Source organism: Electrona antarctica, assembly GCF_951216825.1.
Source record: "Electrona antarctica genome assembly, chromosome: 13".
Classification (NCBI taxonomy): domain Eukaryota; kingdom Metazoa; phylum Chordata; class Actinopteri; order Myctophiformes; family Myctophidae; genus Electrona; species Electrona antarctica.
This window is the reverse complement of record NC_136794.1, coordinates 29,326,163-29,344,769: the sequence shown is the minus strand read 5'-3', so window position 1 is coordinate 29,344,769 and position 18,607 is coordinate 29,326,163. Positions and strand designations below refer to the sequence as shown.

The window sequence follows — 18,607 nt, the reverse complement described above, 5'->3', positions numbered from 1 at the left end:
CAACCTTATCCCTGCTGCGGCCGGCCCGCTCCACTGCAATTAATGGGCGCGAGATGAAAGTGTATGAAATTATAGATGCATGCTTGAAAGGCCGGCAATTATGCGAAACTCAAGGAGGCTCGAGGAAGGGACTATTAATCAGCAGAGTGTGGTTTGGAATTTCCGTGAAGCGCCAGTGTTCAAAATCCCGTAAACATGCACTCTAGTTGGAACGGGACGGCCACGCTTCTTTTTTTAGACTCAACACCATGGCGTGTTTGATTTTTTTTTCCTCCTCTTCATGATCAGACCAAGCCACAATCTGAGAGATAGGATCACACCACAGTACTGAGGGATTTACACTGTGGACTGATGCATTGTGAATAAACAAACGAAATGGAAAAATAGTGTTGGCTCAAGCTGTGATCCATTTGGTTGGTAAAACCGGTCTTACTAACAGCATGGGAAATGAACGGGGGAAATATTTTGGCATAAGGAATAACTAAAAATGATAATGAAAGGCTCAGGGTGGTAAGTGCACAGCACACATTAATCCACTGCTTGGTATCAAACCAAAATGCATTAAGAATCCTCAGAGCTTTAGTATGACTTAGTTGCCCCATAAAGACATCCCTTCAAAATTACATCTTCCCCAAGTCACATATTCATGTTCATGCTTTGAAAAGTTTCCAAAATTAGGTAGATCAAAGTGTTATTTACAAAAAAAAAAGTTTAGATTTTAACTTTTAACTTTGGCTATTCAAAAATAGCTGATCTTCAAGCTCACAACGCGTCGCGTCCAAATAGCAGATATACAAATGAGCTTGTATATCTGCTATTTATTTATTTTATTTGAAAATGTGTGCAAATCTTAGAAAATATGTATTTTTTTTAAACAAACATTTTATAACTCTATATAAATGATATTTGATTCTGGTGGTCCCTGCAACAAAATATTTTCAGATGGGGGTCCAAATACATGAAAACATTTAGAGCACCACTATTATAACAACAGGATTTTCAGAAAACTGATTTAGAAGATTTTTTTCTGAATGAGTCTTAAAGGGTCAATGGTCTTTTCCCCCCCAGATGTCTTCCTAACCTGTGTGAACACGGAGGCCAGTGCTCCCAGGCCTGGACAACGTTCTACTGTCACTGCTCAGGGACAGGATACTCCGGAGCCACATGTCACAACTGTGAGCACCTTTTGTCTGCACTTTCCTCTGCTTGTTTCTGAAAACGTGCTTTCACCTCCACTGCTGTGTCTTGGAACCAATGAGCTGTGTGGCGCACGCACACACACGCACGCACGCACGCACGCACGCACGCACGCACGCACGCACGCACGCACGCACGCACGCACGCACGCACGCACACACACACACACACACACACACACACACACACACACACACACACACACACACACACACACACACACACACACACACACACACACACACACACACACACACACACACACACGTACGTACGTACGTACGTGTTTGTCTTACTATGTTTGACGCGACATAAAGTTATTATTATTGAGTCTTGACTGGTACACCAGTCCTACATTGGCGTTTCATCGCGAAAAAATTATGTTTCTTCAAAATGTGGACGTTTCACTATTCATTTAACCAGTAAAGAAGGGCTGTTTCTTCGGGGGGGGGGGGAGGCTGTTTTTGATGGTTGGTTCACTATCAAGTTGGACGGGGTGGTCATCCGGTCAGCCTGTAACCACAATCATAATTTATATTTATAAATGTATTGTTTTCCTTACGAATCCTTAGCCTACTGGCCCAGCCTGCCCTTACACTCCATTCAAGTAAAACATGACATACCGTATCTCTCTGTCACAAGTACACTTGCTCGCATGCACTGAGGGGCTTTGGGGCTTAAATGTAGGCTACTGTAAGGGGGGGGGTATTAGGTTATATGTATTTAGGCCCTGGCCCCTGTGAATATAGACAGCAGCCAGCAGCCCTTTAGCACCTGGTCCGCGGGCCACTTTCAGTCCTGGCGCATGCATCGTGCACGCACACATATATACGCACTACGCAGCATATGCCGCATGCGTTGCATTGCATACAGGCAGTGACTGTTGATTGTTGAATTGAGACACGCAGGGCAACATTAGTTTGTAACTGACACGTGCATGCGCACATGCGTGCAGAGCGAAAGAGTCAAAGATATTCTGCGCACAGAGCGGTGTAATAATGAAATAAATATTCAGCAGGACACACAGACAGGGTACACAGTTGCGGTACAGTCTGTGTCTCTCCCTTTCTGCTGCGGTAGTCTGTCTGTCTCTCTCCATCGCTGTCTCGCGTTGCAGATCGCATGCATTGTGGAGCTGCGCGGCGTCACAATACAACTGTCCCTCCAGTCTGTGGAGCACTCCTGACAAATAAACATGGCCATGTTTCATGGAAAAGTACTGGCGAGCGTGCAGATCTGTGTTAGTGGCAAACATGTATTGTGGCGAATATGTGATGATCACCCGTCAAGGTCTTCTGTCCCTATAACTGTACAATATGTGGAGACATTAGGAGCGGGATAATAAGATAATACCTTGTCAGAGTACTTAGCAAGTGTTGTGAAAACTGTGGAGGCATTTGAGCGTGCGTGTGTTGTGATACGTGAGAGCAAAGGTGTGTGGAACTGCATGGCTCTGCTGTTGGATTGTTGTAGCTCGATGTCAACATTTTTCAACAGCAGGTTTTGTGAATGCCAACTAAACCTAAATGCCTAATCCTAAAACAAATGTCAACCTGAACCTTTTTCCTAATTCTAAAATGATGTTTGAAACCATACAACAACCATTTTGAAGACCGGGAAAATTGTCCTCACAATGTCTACGGTAACCTAATTCTCAAATTCTACCATACTTCTGGAGACATTACGCACGCACACACACACACACACACACACACACACACACACACACACACACACACACACACACACACACACACACACACACACACACACACACACACACACACACACACACACACACACACACACACACCTATAGGTAGCGCTAGCTGTGCTCAGCTAAAATGTGTTTACAGTGGCACCTGTTCAGGCAGGACAACAACAAGACCCTGTCACAGTGGTTCACCACTAGTTTTACCCTCTAATCAATTCCCTGCTGTTCCCCAGACTTCAATCCAAACGGATATTGCACATAATACATTTCCGGAGTGCCAGACTCTCATGCATCAGCCTTTGACATCCTGTGGCATGTGTTTGATATTCACCGCGTAACAAGCTGTGAGAATTCTCGTGTGAAACTCCTTTCGTCGGTGTCGAGTGGGAACCTTGTATTATATGTCCAAAAGGTTTGGCAGTTCTTCTTTGGTTAAATATTTATAAAACCCACATACAGACATGACCATTTTCACTTTCACTTACAAAGTTGTTCACTTGCAAATGTAAGGAAATCAGCTGATCTACAAGCTTGCACAGCGCATCTTGTAGATTGGCTATTTTGCCTACTTTAGCACGTCACTGTGATGATTATTATTATTTTTTACGTTGGAATATGGAGATACAAGGTTTCTGCCCTACAGTTACACCTTGCTCTAGATTCAGAATACTGATTTGTTGTTTGTATGCAGACGGAAGCAGATGTCCTTGCACGTCGGAAGGCAACGTGACAGCAAAGAGCAACAGCTGAATTAAAAATAGACCTCCAGCCAACTTAGTTCATCAACTTTGTAATTTGATGCACAGCACTGTTTTGTCATGCTCTGTGCCTGCCGGCGTTCAAGGTTCAGTGGTTTTATATTGGCACATATGCTTCTAGTACACAGCCCTACAAACCAAAGTGCACTTAACTACGTTTTTGGACACACTGAACTGATTTGTGTTTCCCGAAGGTCAAATTAGCCTTTGTGATTTTGAGCGATACACAATTACCTCAACAACAGATATACAATTAGTGTAATATATGCCGATAACCCATTTGGCTGACAAACTGAAACATTTTTAACCCGTTTATCAGTTAAAATATTTGCATAGCCATCACAACATTGCAGGCAGTGACATAGGCCTACTTGTATACTTAGAGATTCCTCAACATTGTGGATAAAATAGCAGTAATAAATAGAAACCATTCACCTTTTAAACCTATATGTCTTTTATATCTTTCAATCCCGGGACAGTGTGTGTAATTTTAGTTGTTCAGAAAATTGTTACGTTAAATGGGTGAAATACTTGAACCCGGACATCCATTAACCAAAAATAGAATATGTAAAATGCTGGCACAAAGCTATATGGATATGAAATTTGTAGCTACAGGGTTTCTGCCCGACATGAACAATACAGAACAATTCTGCTCCAGCAAACTCCAGCACACGGCTTGGTCTCATTTCTGACCACTAATTAAGATATAAACTAAGCTCCGGTCATTTGATCTCACACACAGCCGTCTCGTCTGGCTGGCTCACGTCTGGCAGGTCTAGCTGCAAGAGGACCAGTCATTCAGAGTGTTAACCATCGAGTTATATATAAAGTAGCTATTCATTTCCATGGAAGATGCTCACTGGCACCCGGAAGTCTGCCAGAAGTACCCCCATTGACCTGGACATTGAGGCCAAAGGGACGTGTCTATAGAGTTGTGGGCAGAAGCGCTAGCAACTGGGGGCGGGGCAGACAATAGAAGCATGTGCAGTAGCGTTGAATTATTGCATTCTCAGATTTGACCACCAGGTGAGCTTCATTGCTCTACCGTGGTTCTGGGGGCTTGGTGTTACAGTTGGAGGCCATCGATATTGTCCTTTTCTTTTTGCTGAGGTTTGCGTGATCTACACAAAAGGACAGTTAACCCATTTTGGGCGGGAACCCCTTTTGGTGTTTTAAACATTGTTATAATTTAGCTATTGAAAAATAGCAGATCTACAAGCTCATAGCGCGCCACCGAGTGGCGCGCTACGAGCTTGTAGGTCTGCTATTTTTGAAAAATCGTGAAAATATTTATTTCAGAAAACTGGAGGATTTAGAAGGATTTTTTTTAAATTTTGAGGTCAGGCCTAAATGGGTCAAATGATAAGGGACAATATCGGTGGCACCCAACTGTAACACCATGGGAGCAGACCTATTCAAATAGAAATAAGAACCTACCGTAAAGGAGAGGGAGGGGGTAGCAAAAACTATATATCATCTGTCGGGTGGAAACCTCATATGTCCAAACTTTCCAGGATTCAAATTCAAAAGTAGCAGATCTACAAGCTCAAAACCTTTTCGATTTGTGCCGCGTTTCAAGCTTGTGGATCTGCTACTTTTGATACTTTTGTTTGTGACGCTGTAGTAGTATGATAAAGTAGTGGATGAATTTATGAAAAAACTAAATGAAAAAGTTAGAATATACTTAGACATACAAGGTTTTAATGTAAAGAGCAACAACATACTAGAAATAATAACACAATGTAGTGTATCTCCATAGTTCCCATACACTGCGTGTGTTTGGGTATGCATGCATGTGCATTCGCACGCACGCACGCACGCACGCACGCACGCACGCACGCACGCACGCACGCACGCACGCACGCACGCACGCACGCACGCACGCACGCACGCACGCACGCACGCACGCACACACACACACACACACACACACACACACACACACACACACACACACACACACACACACACACACACACACACACACACACACACACACACACACACACACACACAAAGTACTAGGAATAGTCCTAGGGTTCAATAGCCACTTGAACCCTAACATCCCCATTCTGGGGGAAACCTTGGCCAATAGCTGCTCTACTATCTCACAACGTGTTGCAACGTGACACATTGTGAGCTATATTTTCAACAAAGATAGTTTTTGTAGAGGGGAAAAAAAGAGCGGGCCAAATAGAGCCAATCCTGGTCTACTAAGAGGAAAGAGGACTTAGGGAACAAAACTGTATTCAAATTGGGAAAAATGACAAACAAAGCATCATTGATTGCCGTTGAACCCAAACCGAGATCCACCGCGACAACAAAGTGATAAAATGACAAAGCGAGTTGAAAAAGTGAAGGTTTTCTTGATTGAACGCTTCCCCGGTGATTCATCGGGTAACGTTAGAAAACTGTTGATGCATCTGATGTTTTTATCCATCAGCGAATGATTGATTGTTTACTCTCCCCCTCTCCACTCCACACCACTGTCATTCCTTTTCTGCAGCCATCTACGAGTCGTCCTGCGAGGCCTACCGGCTGACGGGCAGCTCCTCGGGCTACTACTCCATCGATCCTGATGGGAGTGGCCCCCTGGGGCCCGCACGGGTCTACTGCAACATGACGGGTGAGATCAGCGCTCCACCGTGGCAGTCAACCCTCGCACACGCTGAGCTCTGCCGCGGACCGAGAGCTCCGAGCGGGAGAGTTCAGTCACTTACAGGTCACATCCCATCGATCCGTGCCACGACTTGCCTGACAGTTCGCCATGTAATAAAAAAAGGAAAATCATTACGGTCACTCACTCCAGCTATAAGGTCGAGTTGATGAAGGATCGGGAGTTCATTTGCGTGCAGCAAAATATCGCCCATGTGTGAGTGTCAAGTCACAAGTCAGGCCATGTACGACCTAAAACAATATAACAATCCCATGTAAAGCTGGTCATTTTCATGTCAGCATCCTGTGGGAATAGGTGCAGATTTAGAATGCCGGTATATTTCGCCCCCACCAAACTCCAGTTGAAGTAAGGTTCCTCCACAGCTGGAGTGGGAATGAGAAGCGTCTGATTACTGGTAGCATCATGATTGATTGATTGTTGATTACTTTATTAGTCATAAATGTCAACAGCATGTGGTACAGTCAGATATTTAAGCTAAAAGGATAACATGAAAAAGTCCTGTGGATTTTGTTTCAATTGTGGTCTTATGTATTCAATTCATCAACATAATTACATAGCATAAAAAACACAATGTAATTTGTTTTCCAGGCCAATTTTGAAAAGAATCTGTGATTCACATATTTTAATGATAGTGTTTACATAAGAGATTGAGTTTGAGACAAGACAGTGTAGGACCCAAGTGCAAGATGAGAGGCAGAGGCAGCTCAGTTCAAATTCAAGTATTTATTTCACTAACCAAGAGGAGTAGTCAGCAATCAAATTCCAGGTACAGGCAAAAGTCAGAACACTGGTAGGCAGACAGAACACGAGGAAAACGATGACAAAGGGAAATACTATACTGGGAAGACGATAGGGGATCTAAATACAAGGCAAAGAGGAGTCCAGAACAAATACATTTAAATTCACAGTGACAATAAACAACGAACCAAGTTCTCTTATGGATCATCCCTGGCACAAAACATTTTCAGATGAGCCAAATAAAGTCAATTTGGGGGTCCTTGACATGAGGGCCTTGACATGAAAATGTTTGAGAAGTTACCACTGGTTTTATAAGATTTGCTTAATGCTTCTGCTGGATTGTGAAGCACATTTTGTTTGTTTTGTCTTTTGTTTTGCATTTGTGGATCTCTTGTCTGCGTAGTCGTGCGTAGTACCGGTGACAAACTACCCCAGTTGCATGCGAGGGCCGGGGCAGACGTCTCGCCTTTCAGTCTGCCGATGAGAGCGATCGGAGCGCGACACAGCCAAGTGATGATGCCGTGGGTTCTGAGCGTGCCGGAGCGCCGGCCGGCCGACCTGCCTGGCACACACTCGACACAGTATCTGTCACTTTAGCTGCCGTCACCCTCCGCAGCACGTCCTTCTGAGAGAGGTTAATGTAACTGTTAAGTCATTTACAGAGGGGTGCCGCGCCGCTTCCTCTTCATAGTATGACTTCAGAGAGTTTTATGTTTTCCCTCCTCCCCCCCTCCCACCCCACCCCAATTTCCCCTCACAAATCCCAGTCATCATACGGTAGCGATGCCTCAGGTCGACCTCAATTAAAGAATCCATTAGAGATGTAAATAACTCTCAGCTTGACAACCTGGGACGTGAATAATCGCAAAGTGGAGTGTGGGATTTTCTCTTAGGCGAGGTAAACACAAAATCCCCATAATACATACTAAGTGGGGGATGGAAATGAATTGGAGTCATCACCTCGGTTAATTATGCAAACTGTTCAGCCCCCCCCACTCCCCCCCCACCCCTTCTCTGCCGGGGGAATGCATGGAAAAGTCTGTCATCGATTTACAGTCAGAGAAATTGTTACTGTGCATGCTTTGATAACCGAATATGATTAGGTATTGACGTTATTGGATATTTTAGCTTTTTTTTCCCTCAGGCCAATTGTTCTGTAATTTAACCGTATTAACCTCATGAACCCTACCATCCATATTTTAGTATATATATGACATATTTCATGTCATAATATAGGGGTCCTTGGATAATGCATTTCTGGGGTCAGAAGCAGAAAGTTAGCGTCTCCCTGGTTCAGGAGTTTTGTCATTGGATTCATGATTATTGGCGAAAACTCTGTGGGAAAGGAGAAAAAAAGTTAATGATATTTCTTCTTACTCTGCAAGATAATCTTCACAAATGGTGAAGGCTTTCTCTCTGCTGGGTGAATAGAATAGATTGATTGAATAATGTATTAGACAGAAATGCAGACAGCACGAGGTGCAGTCATACATACATTTGGGCTAAAAGGATAACACAAAGCTTACAAAATGTGTGTGTGTGTGTGTGTGTGTGTGTGTGTGTGTGTGTGTGTGTGTGTGTGTGTGTGTGTGTGTGTGTGTGTGTGTGTGTGTGTGTGTGTAGATGACAAGGTGTGGACAGTGCTGACACACAACAGCACAGCTCCAGTGAAGGTCCATGGATCCTCTGTCCAGAAGCCCTACGTTATGAGGTTCAATTACAGCGCCTCGCCGGAACAGCTGCGTGCCGTCGTCACTGGCTCCGAGCGCTGTCAACAGGAAGTGGTTTACAGCTGCAGGAAGTCCCGCCTCTTCAACACCAGAGGTACGGTGCAGAAAACTACGGCTAGCATAACCCGTTGAAACCGGGAAAGCGCCTGTGACATGTCTGTGTCAGCATCTGTGATTTTAACCACTTTAACCATTATTTTATAGCCCACTGTACTTTGGCTATTCAAAAATATCTACAAGCTCATAGCCGTGCTATGAGCTTATATATCTGCTATTTTTTAATCATGGACATTTGTGCAAATCTGAGAATTATAACATTTTTAACTCAAATCTTTGCTTCTGGCGTGGGGCTCCCTGGCACGAAACATTTTTACACCTTGATTATATTAATTTTAGAAATAGTATACGTTTCACTCAATACGGACCGCGCTCCCATCACAAGTTGATAAGGTCATAATGTCCATGTGTGGTCCAGCCCTATGGAATGCATGTGCTAATAAAAACAACCTAATACTTACTAAGGTTAATATGAGCATCAAAGCAATATTGTAAATAGGATCATAGATAAACCAATAACCTATAGGCTATAGTCTTAACATAATAATAATATCAAAAAATTGTAAAAAAAAAAAAAAAAAAAAAAGTACATTGAAACCAGGTCAGCAAAAGAACCTGGCATCTGTCTAAATCTGTCTAACAATGAAAGCACGCGCTGCTTTTGTGCAACGACACAGATATGCCCTTTGAGAAACAGTGGTTTAAGACCACGTCTTAATGTAGGCCTACTAAATGTACCCCACCAACACCACCCTCCTCCCCCTGACCCAGTTGGTCGATAATCTGAGGGAGAAACCCACTCTGACCTCACTGAGCAGAATATAAACTACCTTACGCTCCACGGCTCTCATTATCATTATTATTATTTTCTCTCTTTTTTTGTGATAACTTGAAAGGCGATCTCCAATCTTGTCTCACGCGCATTCATCTTGGATTGCTCTGGGAGCGCCGTGGTGTCCCAGACATCCCGCGTTTGCTCCTTAAATCATGAAACATTCATGAGGTCTTGAATCCCCTCACCATTCCCAAGGTGCCATGTGTGCGCAAACAAACAAGTTCATTATCATGATCAGATCAAAGAGAGACAGAAAACAAGGGCGTTCTATGGCTCCGTGAACACGATCGAGATAGAGGCTGAATAGTGCCGCCCCGTTTCCTCTGAATCTTGAAGGAGGCCAATGACTCTCAATCTCTCTTCCATCGTATGCACTGCCGGGCACGTAGATATGAACCAAACGCCCCTTAGCCAACAGTACACTCAACACCACATCAGAATAATACATGATAATGGTTTGAATGACTTCTATGACTTCAACATGTAAATATGCAAGGATTGCTATTGCTATTATACCATTACTACTACTACTACTAAAACAACAACAACAACCCAGTTCCGGGCATAGAGTTGTAAAGTCTAGAGTGGTAATTGGAAATCCCATGCCAGGCAAATCGTGACATTTTAATGTCACGGACCCCCAAATGATTATGTATTTGTCCACGGACCCCTCGCATTCAAGATTTGTGTAGTTACAATGTTCCAAAATATTCCAAATGTTTCACGTTGTGAGCGTTGTAGATCTATAGGTTTAAAGTGGTCCAACTGATTTTGATGCTTTATGAAGTCATTTTGCTGGGAACCCCCATTTGTGTAATCATATTAGTCACTTCTTTTTGGGCTTGTTTTCGTAGACCTGTCTGCTGGTCTTTTCCCCCACAAATCGGGCAGCACAGCTGGTGAGTCACCACACCACTCATCTGCGCCCTTCCTTATGACCAACGACAACAGAAGCAATATTCCCATGTTTGACACATCCATAAATTTCATCAGCAACAGAGTGAGATGAATAAACATTGTGACTCGAGACACGATCCACTCCAGCTGCTGCACTGTATGAAAGATGTAGCACATCATTCAGAGCTAGAGAAAGTGCCGCGGCTAAGAGCTGCACCTGTAGAATCATGTGTTCCCAGCTAGCCTGCTGGCTTCACAATGACAACCAGAAACGTTGCTCCTGTATGTCACCTATACCATCTCCCTCTTGGCAAGGAACCTGTCTCTACAAAAACAACGCATCCTCACCCCCGATACGGCAAACGGATGACTTCTTTGGATGGATTTGACCAAATGTCAAGCGTTTGACTTTTGAAGGGGGTACCCTCGACTAGCGGGGATATGAGTTACGATGCTGTCCCTATCCAGTGAAATGTTTGACGTTTGGTCACATTTGTGTCAGGAAGTCACTGTAGTCCGTTTGGGGGTGTTGAGTGTGTTGACAAAAAAAATATCTTTTAACATGATTTATTTTGAGTGCTTTTCATGTATTAAAGACAGGACAGTATAGAGTGACATGAAAGCGAGAGCAGGGAGCAGATTTTGTATCCAACAAACCAGGGATGCCACAGGACACCTGGTTAATGCATTCAAAGCAGCAGTGACCAAGGGCACGGCACCAAGGGCATGGTACACCCCTGTCTTTCCAAAAAAAGAATGGACAATGATCCACGCGTCCTCTTCTCTCTCCTGGCCCCCAAGCTGTGGAATGACCTCTCCCCTCATTCAGGCCTGCAGACTCACTCCCCTTTTTCCGTTGAAGTGTGAAAACTCTTCAGACTCGACCTCATCACCAAGCACTCCGTATTTCCTTGTATCAGTACTTGTTGCTGATATAGATGCTAGCTCTGACTGTTATCCAGTCCACTCGTAATTCCGACATCCCGGCATTATTCCGACCTACTACATCCCGACATTATTCCGACTATGTGGCTTTGCGTGCGCTTAGGGTTAGTAATGGGGTGAGTCAGACCAACGTGACGTCGGAAAAAATGACACGTTACCTCCAGAGTCAAGACACATGTTGATTTCTTGTTCACGTGCTATTATTTAAATATGATATTTGCTTGTTCACAGATGCAATGTACTGTATATTATTGAGATTATTTAGACAGATGCTATAGATTTGATGTTTAGTATCTTTGTAGCACTTACCGGTAATTGCTTTCTTGGCAAATTAGGGCGGCCAGGTTGAAAGGTTAAATAATAATGTGTAGCCTACTAGAATACATTTTCATACGCAGGACTGACACAAAGACACCATGGCACTTGATGGTACGTGCAGCAGAATGGTGCAGTGGAATGAGTGTAGGTCTTTCCTCTGCTATAGTCTCGCCGCTCCGTCTAATGCAGGCCAGGGTCACATTGCGTGACGGATGACTGAAGCCACGTCTACCACTTAGGCATGCGGGAGGTAATGAGGCCTGCCTGACTGGCATCGCCGAGGCCTCATTGACACTGACAGACACCCTGACATGAGATGCCAACCGATAGCCCACCCATGGCTCTGATTTCACACGCTATGCTTGCTCTGCCGAAATGACCCTCCAGGCAATTAGCAGAAGCCCGAGTAGGGCAGTGGATGACTTTCTGTGGCAAGCAGGAAGAGGATTATCCTTTTGAGCAAAATATGAGAGCCGGCGAAGAGCCGTTGGTTGCCAGCAATTTATATTTATATTTTCACAAAACAAAATGAAGACGTGTTGAGGCTTAATCTGTCTGCTGTATGCAGTGTCACAGCATCCGTCCAACACAACACCAATGAAGGAGAATGGGGAAGAAAAACAATGCTCTTTGGGACTATGGGAAACATTTCCATCAATGACCTTGACGTAGTAGGGCGTAGCCGCTGGCAGGCTCCCAGGATGTTGCAGAGGATTATGATGTGCCTTGTGGGACACTGCTACAGATGGTCCACCCATATGTCCTTATGGTTGGACCAAGCTAAAATGGTAAATGGTAAATGGTGCATTTATATAGCGCCTTTATCCAAGGCGCTTTACAGAGATTGTGCATTACATTCACCCATTCACACACACATTCATACACCGATGGCAACGGAAACCATGCAAGGCACCAACTAGCACATCGGAAGCAATTAGGGGTTCAGTGTCTTGCTCAAGGACACTTCGACAGTAACTCTGGGGGAGCCCGGGTTTGAACTGGCAACCTTGCGGTTACCATCCAGGCACTCTACCCCTGAACCACCACCACCGCCACCACCGCCCCACTAACATTAGTGTTATTGGTACTGTCCTTATGGGTGGACTAAGATAACGTTAGTGTTATTGGTAACTTCTGTCTTGGTGGGTGGACCAGACTAATGTTAGTGTTATTGGTAGCCTAGTACCTTCTGTCCTGATGGGTGGACCAGACTAACGTTAGTGCTATTGTTACAGATGGTACTATACTTCTACTTGCAATACGGCTAATGTTAGTGTTGCTACAGAGGACCAGGTTGTAATGTGGTGGGTGATCCATATTGTATAATATGATTAATTGTTATTACAGACAGTACTCTGTCGTGGTGGGTGGACCAGGTTATACTGTGATGGGTGGACCAGGTTGTAATGTGATGGGTGGACCAGGTTGTAATGTGATTAACTGTTATTACAGACGGTACTCCTCTGTCGTGGTGGGTGGACCAGGGAGGAGAGAGGAGGACCTACTGGGGAGGATTCCTGCCTGGAGTTCAGCAGTGCTCCTGCAGCCTGGAAGAGAACTGCATGGATATGAACTACTTCTGCAACTGTGACGCCGACACTAATACATGGTAAGTAGCAGTAAGCCTTGCAGAGCCATGTATGTGGATCGTGGACCCTATATCTTCTGTTTCTGTAGTGTGATGCTGCTTGATGTACAAGTACATTCCCCGGCCATGATGTACAAGTACACCCCCTAGACATGACACTAGTACAGTGTGTCACAGGGAATTATCCCCAATCCAGCCCTTGAATCTGAGTGCCAATCAGGGAGGCATATTGGTCCCATTTTTAGCACATATGCACGCACAGTTAATTTAACGGAGACTGTAACCAATTATTCCCATAAAGTGTAATTTGGTTCCATTTTTACACTCTAGAATTTATGGATAAATGAATACTGAAATGTTTATTGTGCACACACGCACAACAACCACAGTTAATGGATACACCACTGCAGCTAGCTGTCATGCCAGCACCAAACTATGAGCGTTTCAACTCCATGAAATTATGTCAATGTGAGAATTAATTGCACTGTACTCAGGAGGCATTTAAAACATATTTTAGAATGCTATTCTGCTGGGAGTGAGATCACACAAATTATACAGCCATACATACTTCCAACTGTTAGACGCTAGAAACAGATCAAACTGAGCAAGTGATTAAAGCGGCACTATATGTATCTTTATTTTAATTAATAAAATGTAATTCTGTCCATTCTGCATGGCTATAGTATGTTGATACACTATAACTTCTGTTGAGACATTTAGATAGTATCAAAGGTCATGTCATGTCTCACCTAGACACAGGATCTGACACAAAGTTTGACCTGATAGTCAATATTCAATGTATCCCCTGAGCAAGCAGGCAGGCTCTATTAGCTCAATGGTAAAAAATAAAATCAGCACATGCGCAGGCAAACCAGGTTCAAATTCTGGAGTAGAAGAGGAAAGTTACATAGCTTTAACCCTCTATTCTTAGTAAAATGGACTTGAGTAACTTTTTTAATCAAGTGGTTACCTTTTTTCATTCTCTGTTTTTACCAGTACCTACCTGGTTATAAATGACATGTTGCACAATTTTGTCTGGTCATTAATGTTACTACGAGTGGCTGGATTAGCGTCCCAGTGTTTCACTGCAAAATGATTGATTGTAAACATTATGATTTCAACACATTACGATCAAACTAATCATGATTCCAAAGCACCCCAATTGAAGCTACAAGCATTGACTAAAGACCCATCACTATTTCATATACATGACATTATTCTACACATTTTTGCATGCTATATGCTAATCCCTACCTCTATTGCATGCTAGTCCACATTGAGAGGAACACTATTTGCATATTTTCCACAGGCAGTTGTCTGCATTGTGATAGATTGTGCCGCTTTTAATGTGCTTACCCCACGTTCCAGTTTTAACCCATTGAAACCTGTGGCTGATTCTACAAACAGTTTTCTGAAAAACGTATGTTGCTATATCAGTGGTGTTCAAATGTTTTAAATCTAAAGTGACAGATGCTTTCTCGGTTTTAATGGGTTAATGCAGACGAATGGATTCCTTTATCTGTACTCTTTGAAATTGAGAGTGGTCTCTTTTCTTGTTATTTTTTCCTACTTCTTTCCAATTGTCAGGGCTAATGACACAGGCATCCTCTCCTATAAAGACCACCTGCCAGTGAGTCAGATCGTGATTGGAGACACCAACAGAACGGGTTCCGAGGCTGTCTACCTCGTGGGCCCTCTGCGTTGTTATGGAGACAGTAGGTGATCACTTCTATTTTGGAGCTTATGGGATGCGGGCTGTAAATAGTCACATCGGATGGTTGGGTTCCATCTAGATCTGAGACAGAGGGGAGCTCAGATGCTCTGTTTGCTTTCTGACACTTGCACTGCCTGCTTGCGGCTTTGTGTCTTTGTCTGGTAGGCTCTGAGGGAAGAAGCCTTCTTATTTCCTTTCTTGCACTACTTAAAAATATATAATTTATCAATTTATTAATTCACCGTCAGACAGAATTCTGTCTTGATTGTGCATAAAATATTACAAAAGAAGACGTTTTCTTGTCTTTCTTGTTCTTCTTAAAATAAATAAATAAATAATAACTACATTTATTAATTCACTGTCAGACAGAATTCCGTCTTGGTTTTGCATGTTTTCACAAATGATAAATATGTTTACTTGGCAGTGTTCCCACTGTCACACTTTGTGCCAGTTCTGTTACAGTCAGAGTCTGGTTAAGAGTTTCTGAAGACTCTATTATTGTCTTAACTCGACTCCAGACTCTATTATAACCTCTGTACAAATGATTCCACCTCCAGTACTATTAGATCATCTGACCAATTACTTCTGTCTATTCCATGGACCTGCATAAAATTCAACGTTTGATCTTGCCTTCTCGAATGCCCCAAATGCTAAATGTTAATTCTCATCCACTTTGCATATGGGGAGTCTGCTTGAGATTTGCTTAATATCTTAATGTTTGACGATGTATTGTGCCTCATGCATTGTTGTTAGTTGAGATATTTATTTTAGGCATTTTATTATACGTTTATGTTGTTATTTGACTCATCTTCACTGTACAGAACTTTTATTAAAATGAAATGAGTGACTTGAACACGCATGCACACAATGCATCGTGATCACAATGCATTGCGACACAATGTGAGCTTGTTGATCAGCTATTTTAGCTATTCATCGTGAAATTCGATTGCTGTCGGGCAGGAACGTTGTATCTCTATAATTATGCTGTATATATTTTAATGCCGTACTTCATCATACAAGAGTGTCATAACAGTAGTTGGAAATAGCCGATCTGCAATCTCACAATGCGATGTGACGCGTTGTGAGCTTGTAGAGTGGCCAGCAAAAATAAATTAATAATAATAATAATAATAATAATAATAATAATAAGGGTGATAAGGGTAATAATAATAATAACTACATTGTGGACATACAGTAATAGGCTATACAAGGTTTCCATCCAACATCGACCACATGTAGGGTTTAAGTGCTCAGTCTATAAGTCTATAAATTGCATCCTCCTACCAATCCATTTCCACTTTAATGTACCTGTCATAACCTTGGCATGTTTCAGAGTGGATATGGAACGCTGCCTCCTTCTACCAGGAGTCCTCCTACCTGCACTTCCCCACCCTGCAGGCTGAGCTGGGCTCTGACATCTCCTTCTACTTCAAGACCAGCTCCCCCTCAGGAGTGTTCCTGGAGAACCTGGGCCTCAAGGACTTCATCAGAGTGGAGCTCAGCTGTGAGTTCAAACATTCACCACCTATACTGTACTGTAGGCTACTGTACTACTGTACGTGCTGCGAGAAGAATTCAGCCATCAAAGGAACCAAGGATGTGCACACTACAGTACACACAACATGCACACGCATGAGGACAGAGTTATTTGTGTGTGTGTGTGTGTGCGTGCGTGCGTGCGTGCGTGCGTGCGTGCGCATGTGCGACTGCGCGTGTCGTGTGCGTGTGTGTGTGCGCGTGATGTGAGTATGAGGGTGTTTGCATGCGTGCGTGCGTTTGCCGTGTGTGTGCATGTCAAAAGGAAAAATGATATATTTTTTTTGCATTTTTCTGATGGAAATGCTAGCTGTGGTTGACATTCAATTTCCGTAGAATGGGGCTGTCACTTTGTGAGCTGAATAATGTAATCCTAATGACAACATGAACGGTATGTTATCAGGCTGTCACATGAGGGGCTGAAAAGCTCAGGGTAATTTTCCCTCCGAGCATGTAATCAAGTTGAGGATATCGCTGAATCGGAAGAGAAAAGGCAATGAAATAAGCAATGATCAACCCCTCCTCACACACACCACCACGCACTTGCAGATTTATTTTCGGATGCGTGATTGTCACACCATGCCATACACTGCCAGCATCCAGGGGAGTTCGGCATTTAGCAAGTGCTGGGTGGCATTTGAGGAAAAGAAATCAAGCAAAACAGTATTTGCTACTATCAAAAACTGCAATTTACTCATTTGTGAAAGACACTTCTGGTTATAAACATTCATCTAATGTAGCGTTTCTGCCTCCTTGCTTACATGAAACCACACAGGAACGACGTCGGTGCGTCTAACACTCTCAGCGATTTCCATTTGCATGGGCTGTATTTTTAGTCACCCAAGAGGTGCAATATGTAGGGCAGAAATAGAATACATTTGTCATAAACGGTAACAAAATGTGTGGGTTTTGTTGATATTTTCCATCAATTATAAAACAAAGCGATAAAATAATGTGATGAATGCGAGAATTTGTACTGTAGCACCTCTTCTGCACAAATAGGCTGAACAGAGGTATTTTTGCTCTTTCTGAGGATATTCAGAGCGATAATGTATTAGCCCCCCCAACCCCCACTCCCACCCACCACCACAACCACCCCAGGTTCCTGCGGCTGGGGTGGGGGAACGTTGTGATATATTGACGAGCTGTCAGCCGAACCCCTCATGAATCCATTCAGGTCATCAAGCTCTCCCAGCTTCTTTGTATCGCATTGCAGCGTCGGGGGAATGATATAGTACAATATAAAAAAAGAGAAGCCAGTATCGCGTTTAATCTGACCTGACTGTCTTCTCTTTCTGCCCCCCACAACCCCAACCCCCTCCCACACCGCCTCCCCCCCCCCCCCCCCCCCCAGCTCCCTCGGTGGTGACCTTCTCCTTTGACGTGGGGAACGGACCGGTGGTCCTGGCCGTCAAGTCCCACTTGCCGCTGAACGACAGACAGTGGCACTACGTGAGGGCCGAGCGCAACGTGAAGGAGGCCTCGCTGCAGGTGGACCAGCTGCCCCTGCGCTTCCTGGACGCTCCGTCTGACGGACACCTCCGCCTGAGGCTCAACAGCCAGCTGTTTGTGGGTAGGTCCCTGACCTCTGGGTAGGACCCTGACCTCTGGGGCCCTCAGCGCCGAATCAAGGCCCCGTACTCGACACACGCACGCATGCATGCATGCTCATGTGTGTGTGTGACAACACACACACACACACACACACACACACACACACACACACACACACACACACACACACACACACACACACACACACACACACACACACACACACACACACACACACACAAAAGATTGAAACAGGTTGGGTCAAATAACATATTTGTATTGAAAATATGTGTAATAACATATATGTGTCCCCTTTGAGCTGTGTTTGTGCAGTTATTCTTAACGCTTT

General features: G+C 43.8%; 1 protein-coding gene across 1 annotated transcript in view; it reads left to right on the top strand.

Annotated features, from left to right (window-relative positions):
* LOC306934928 (contactin-associated protein-like 5) overlaps positions 1 to 18,607 on the top strand; it is a gene marked incomplete at both ends in the record, with an annotated part of 100,951 nt that overhangs the window by 56,782 nt on the left and 25,562 nt on the right. Inside the window, 7 exons of the mRNA XM_079517751.1 lie at positions 1,069 to 1,175; positions 6,176 to 6,295; positions 8,708 to 8,908; positions 13,319 to 13,475; positions 15,042 to 15,169; positions 16,502 to 16,672; positions 18,059 to 18,277. Of these exons, the coding sequence (XP_079373877.1) occupies positions 1,069 to 1,175; positions 6,176 to 6,295; positions 8,708 to 8,908; positions 13,319 to 13,475; positions 15,042 to 15,169; positions 16,502 to 16,672; positions 18,059 to 18,277 (1,103 nt within the window). The remainder of the gene's footprint in view (positions 1 to 1,068; positions 1,176 to 6,175; positions 6,296 to 8,707; positions 8,909 to 13,318; positions 13,476 to 15,041; positions 15,170 to 16,501; positions 16,673 to 18,058; positions 18,278 to 18,607) is intronic.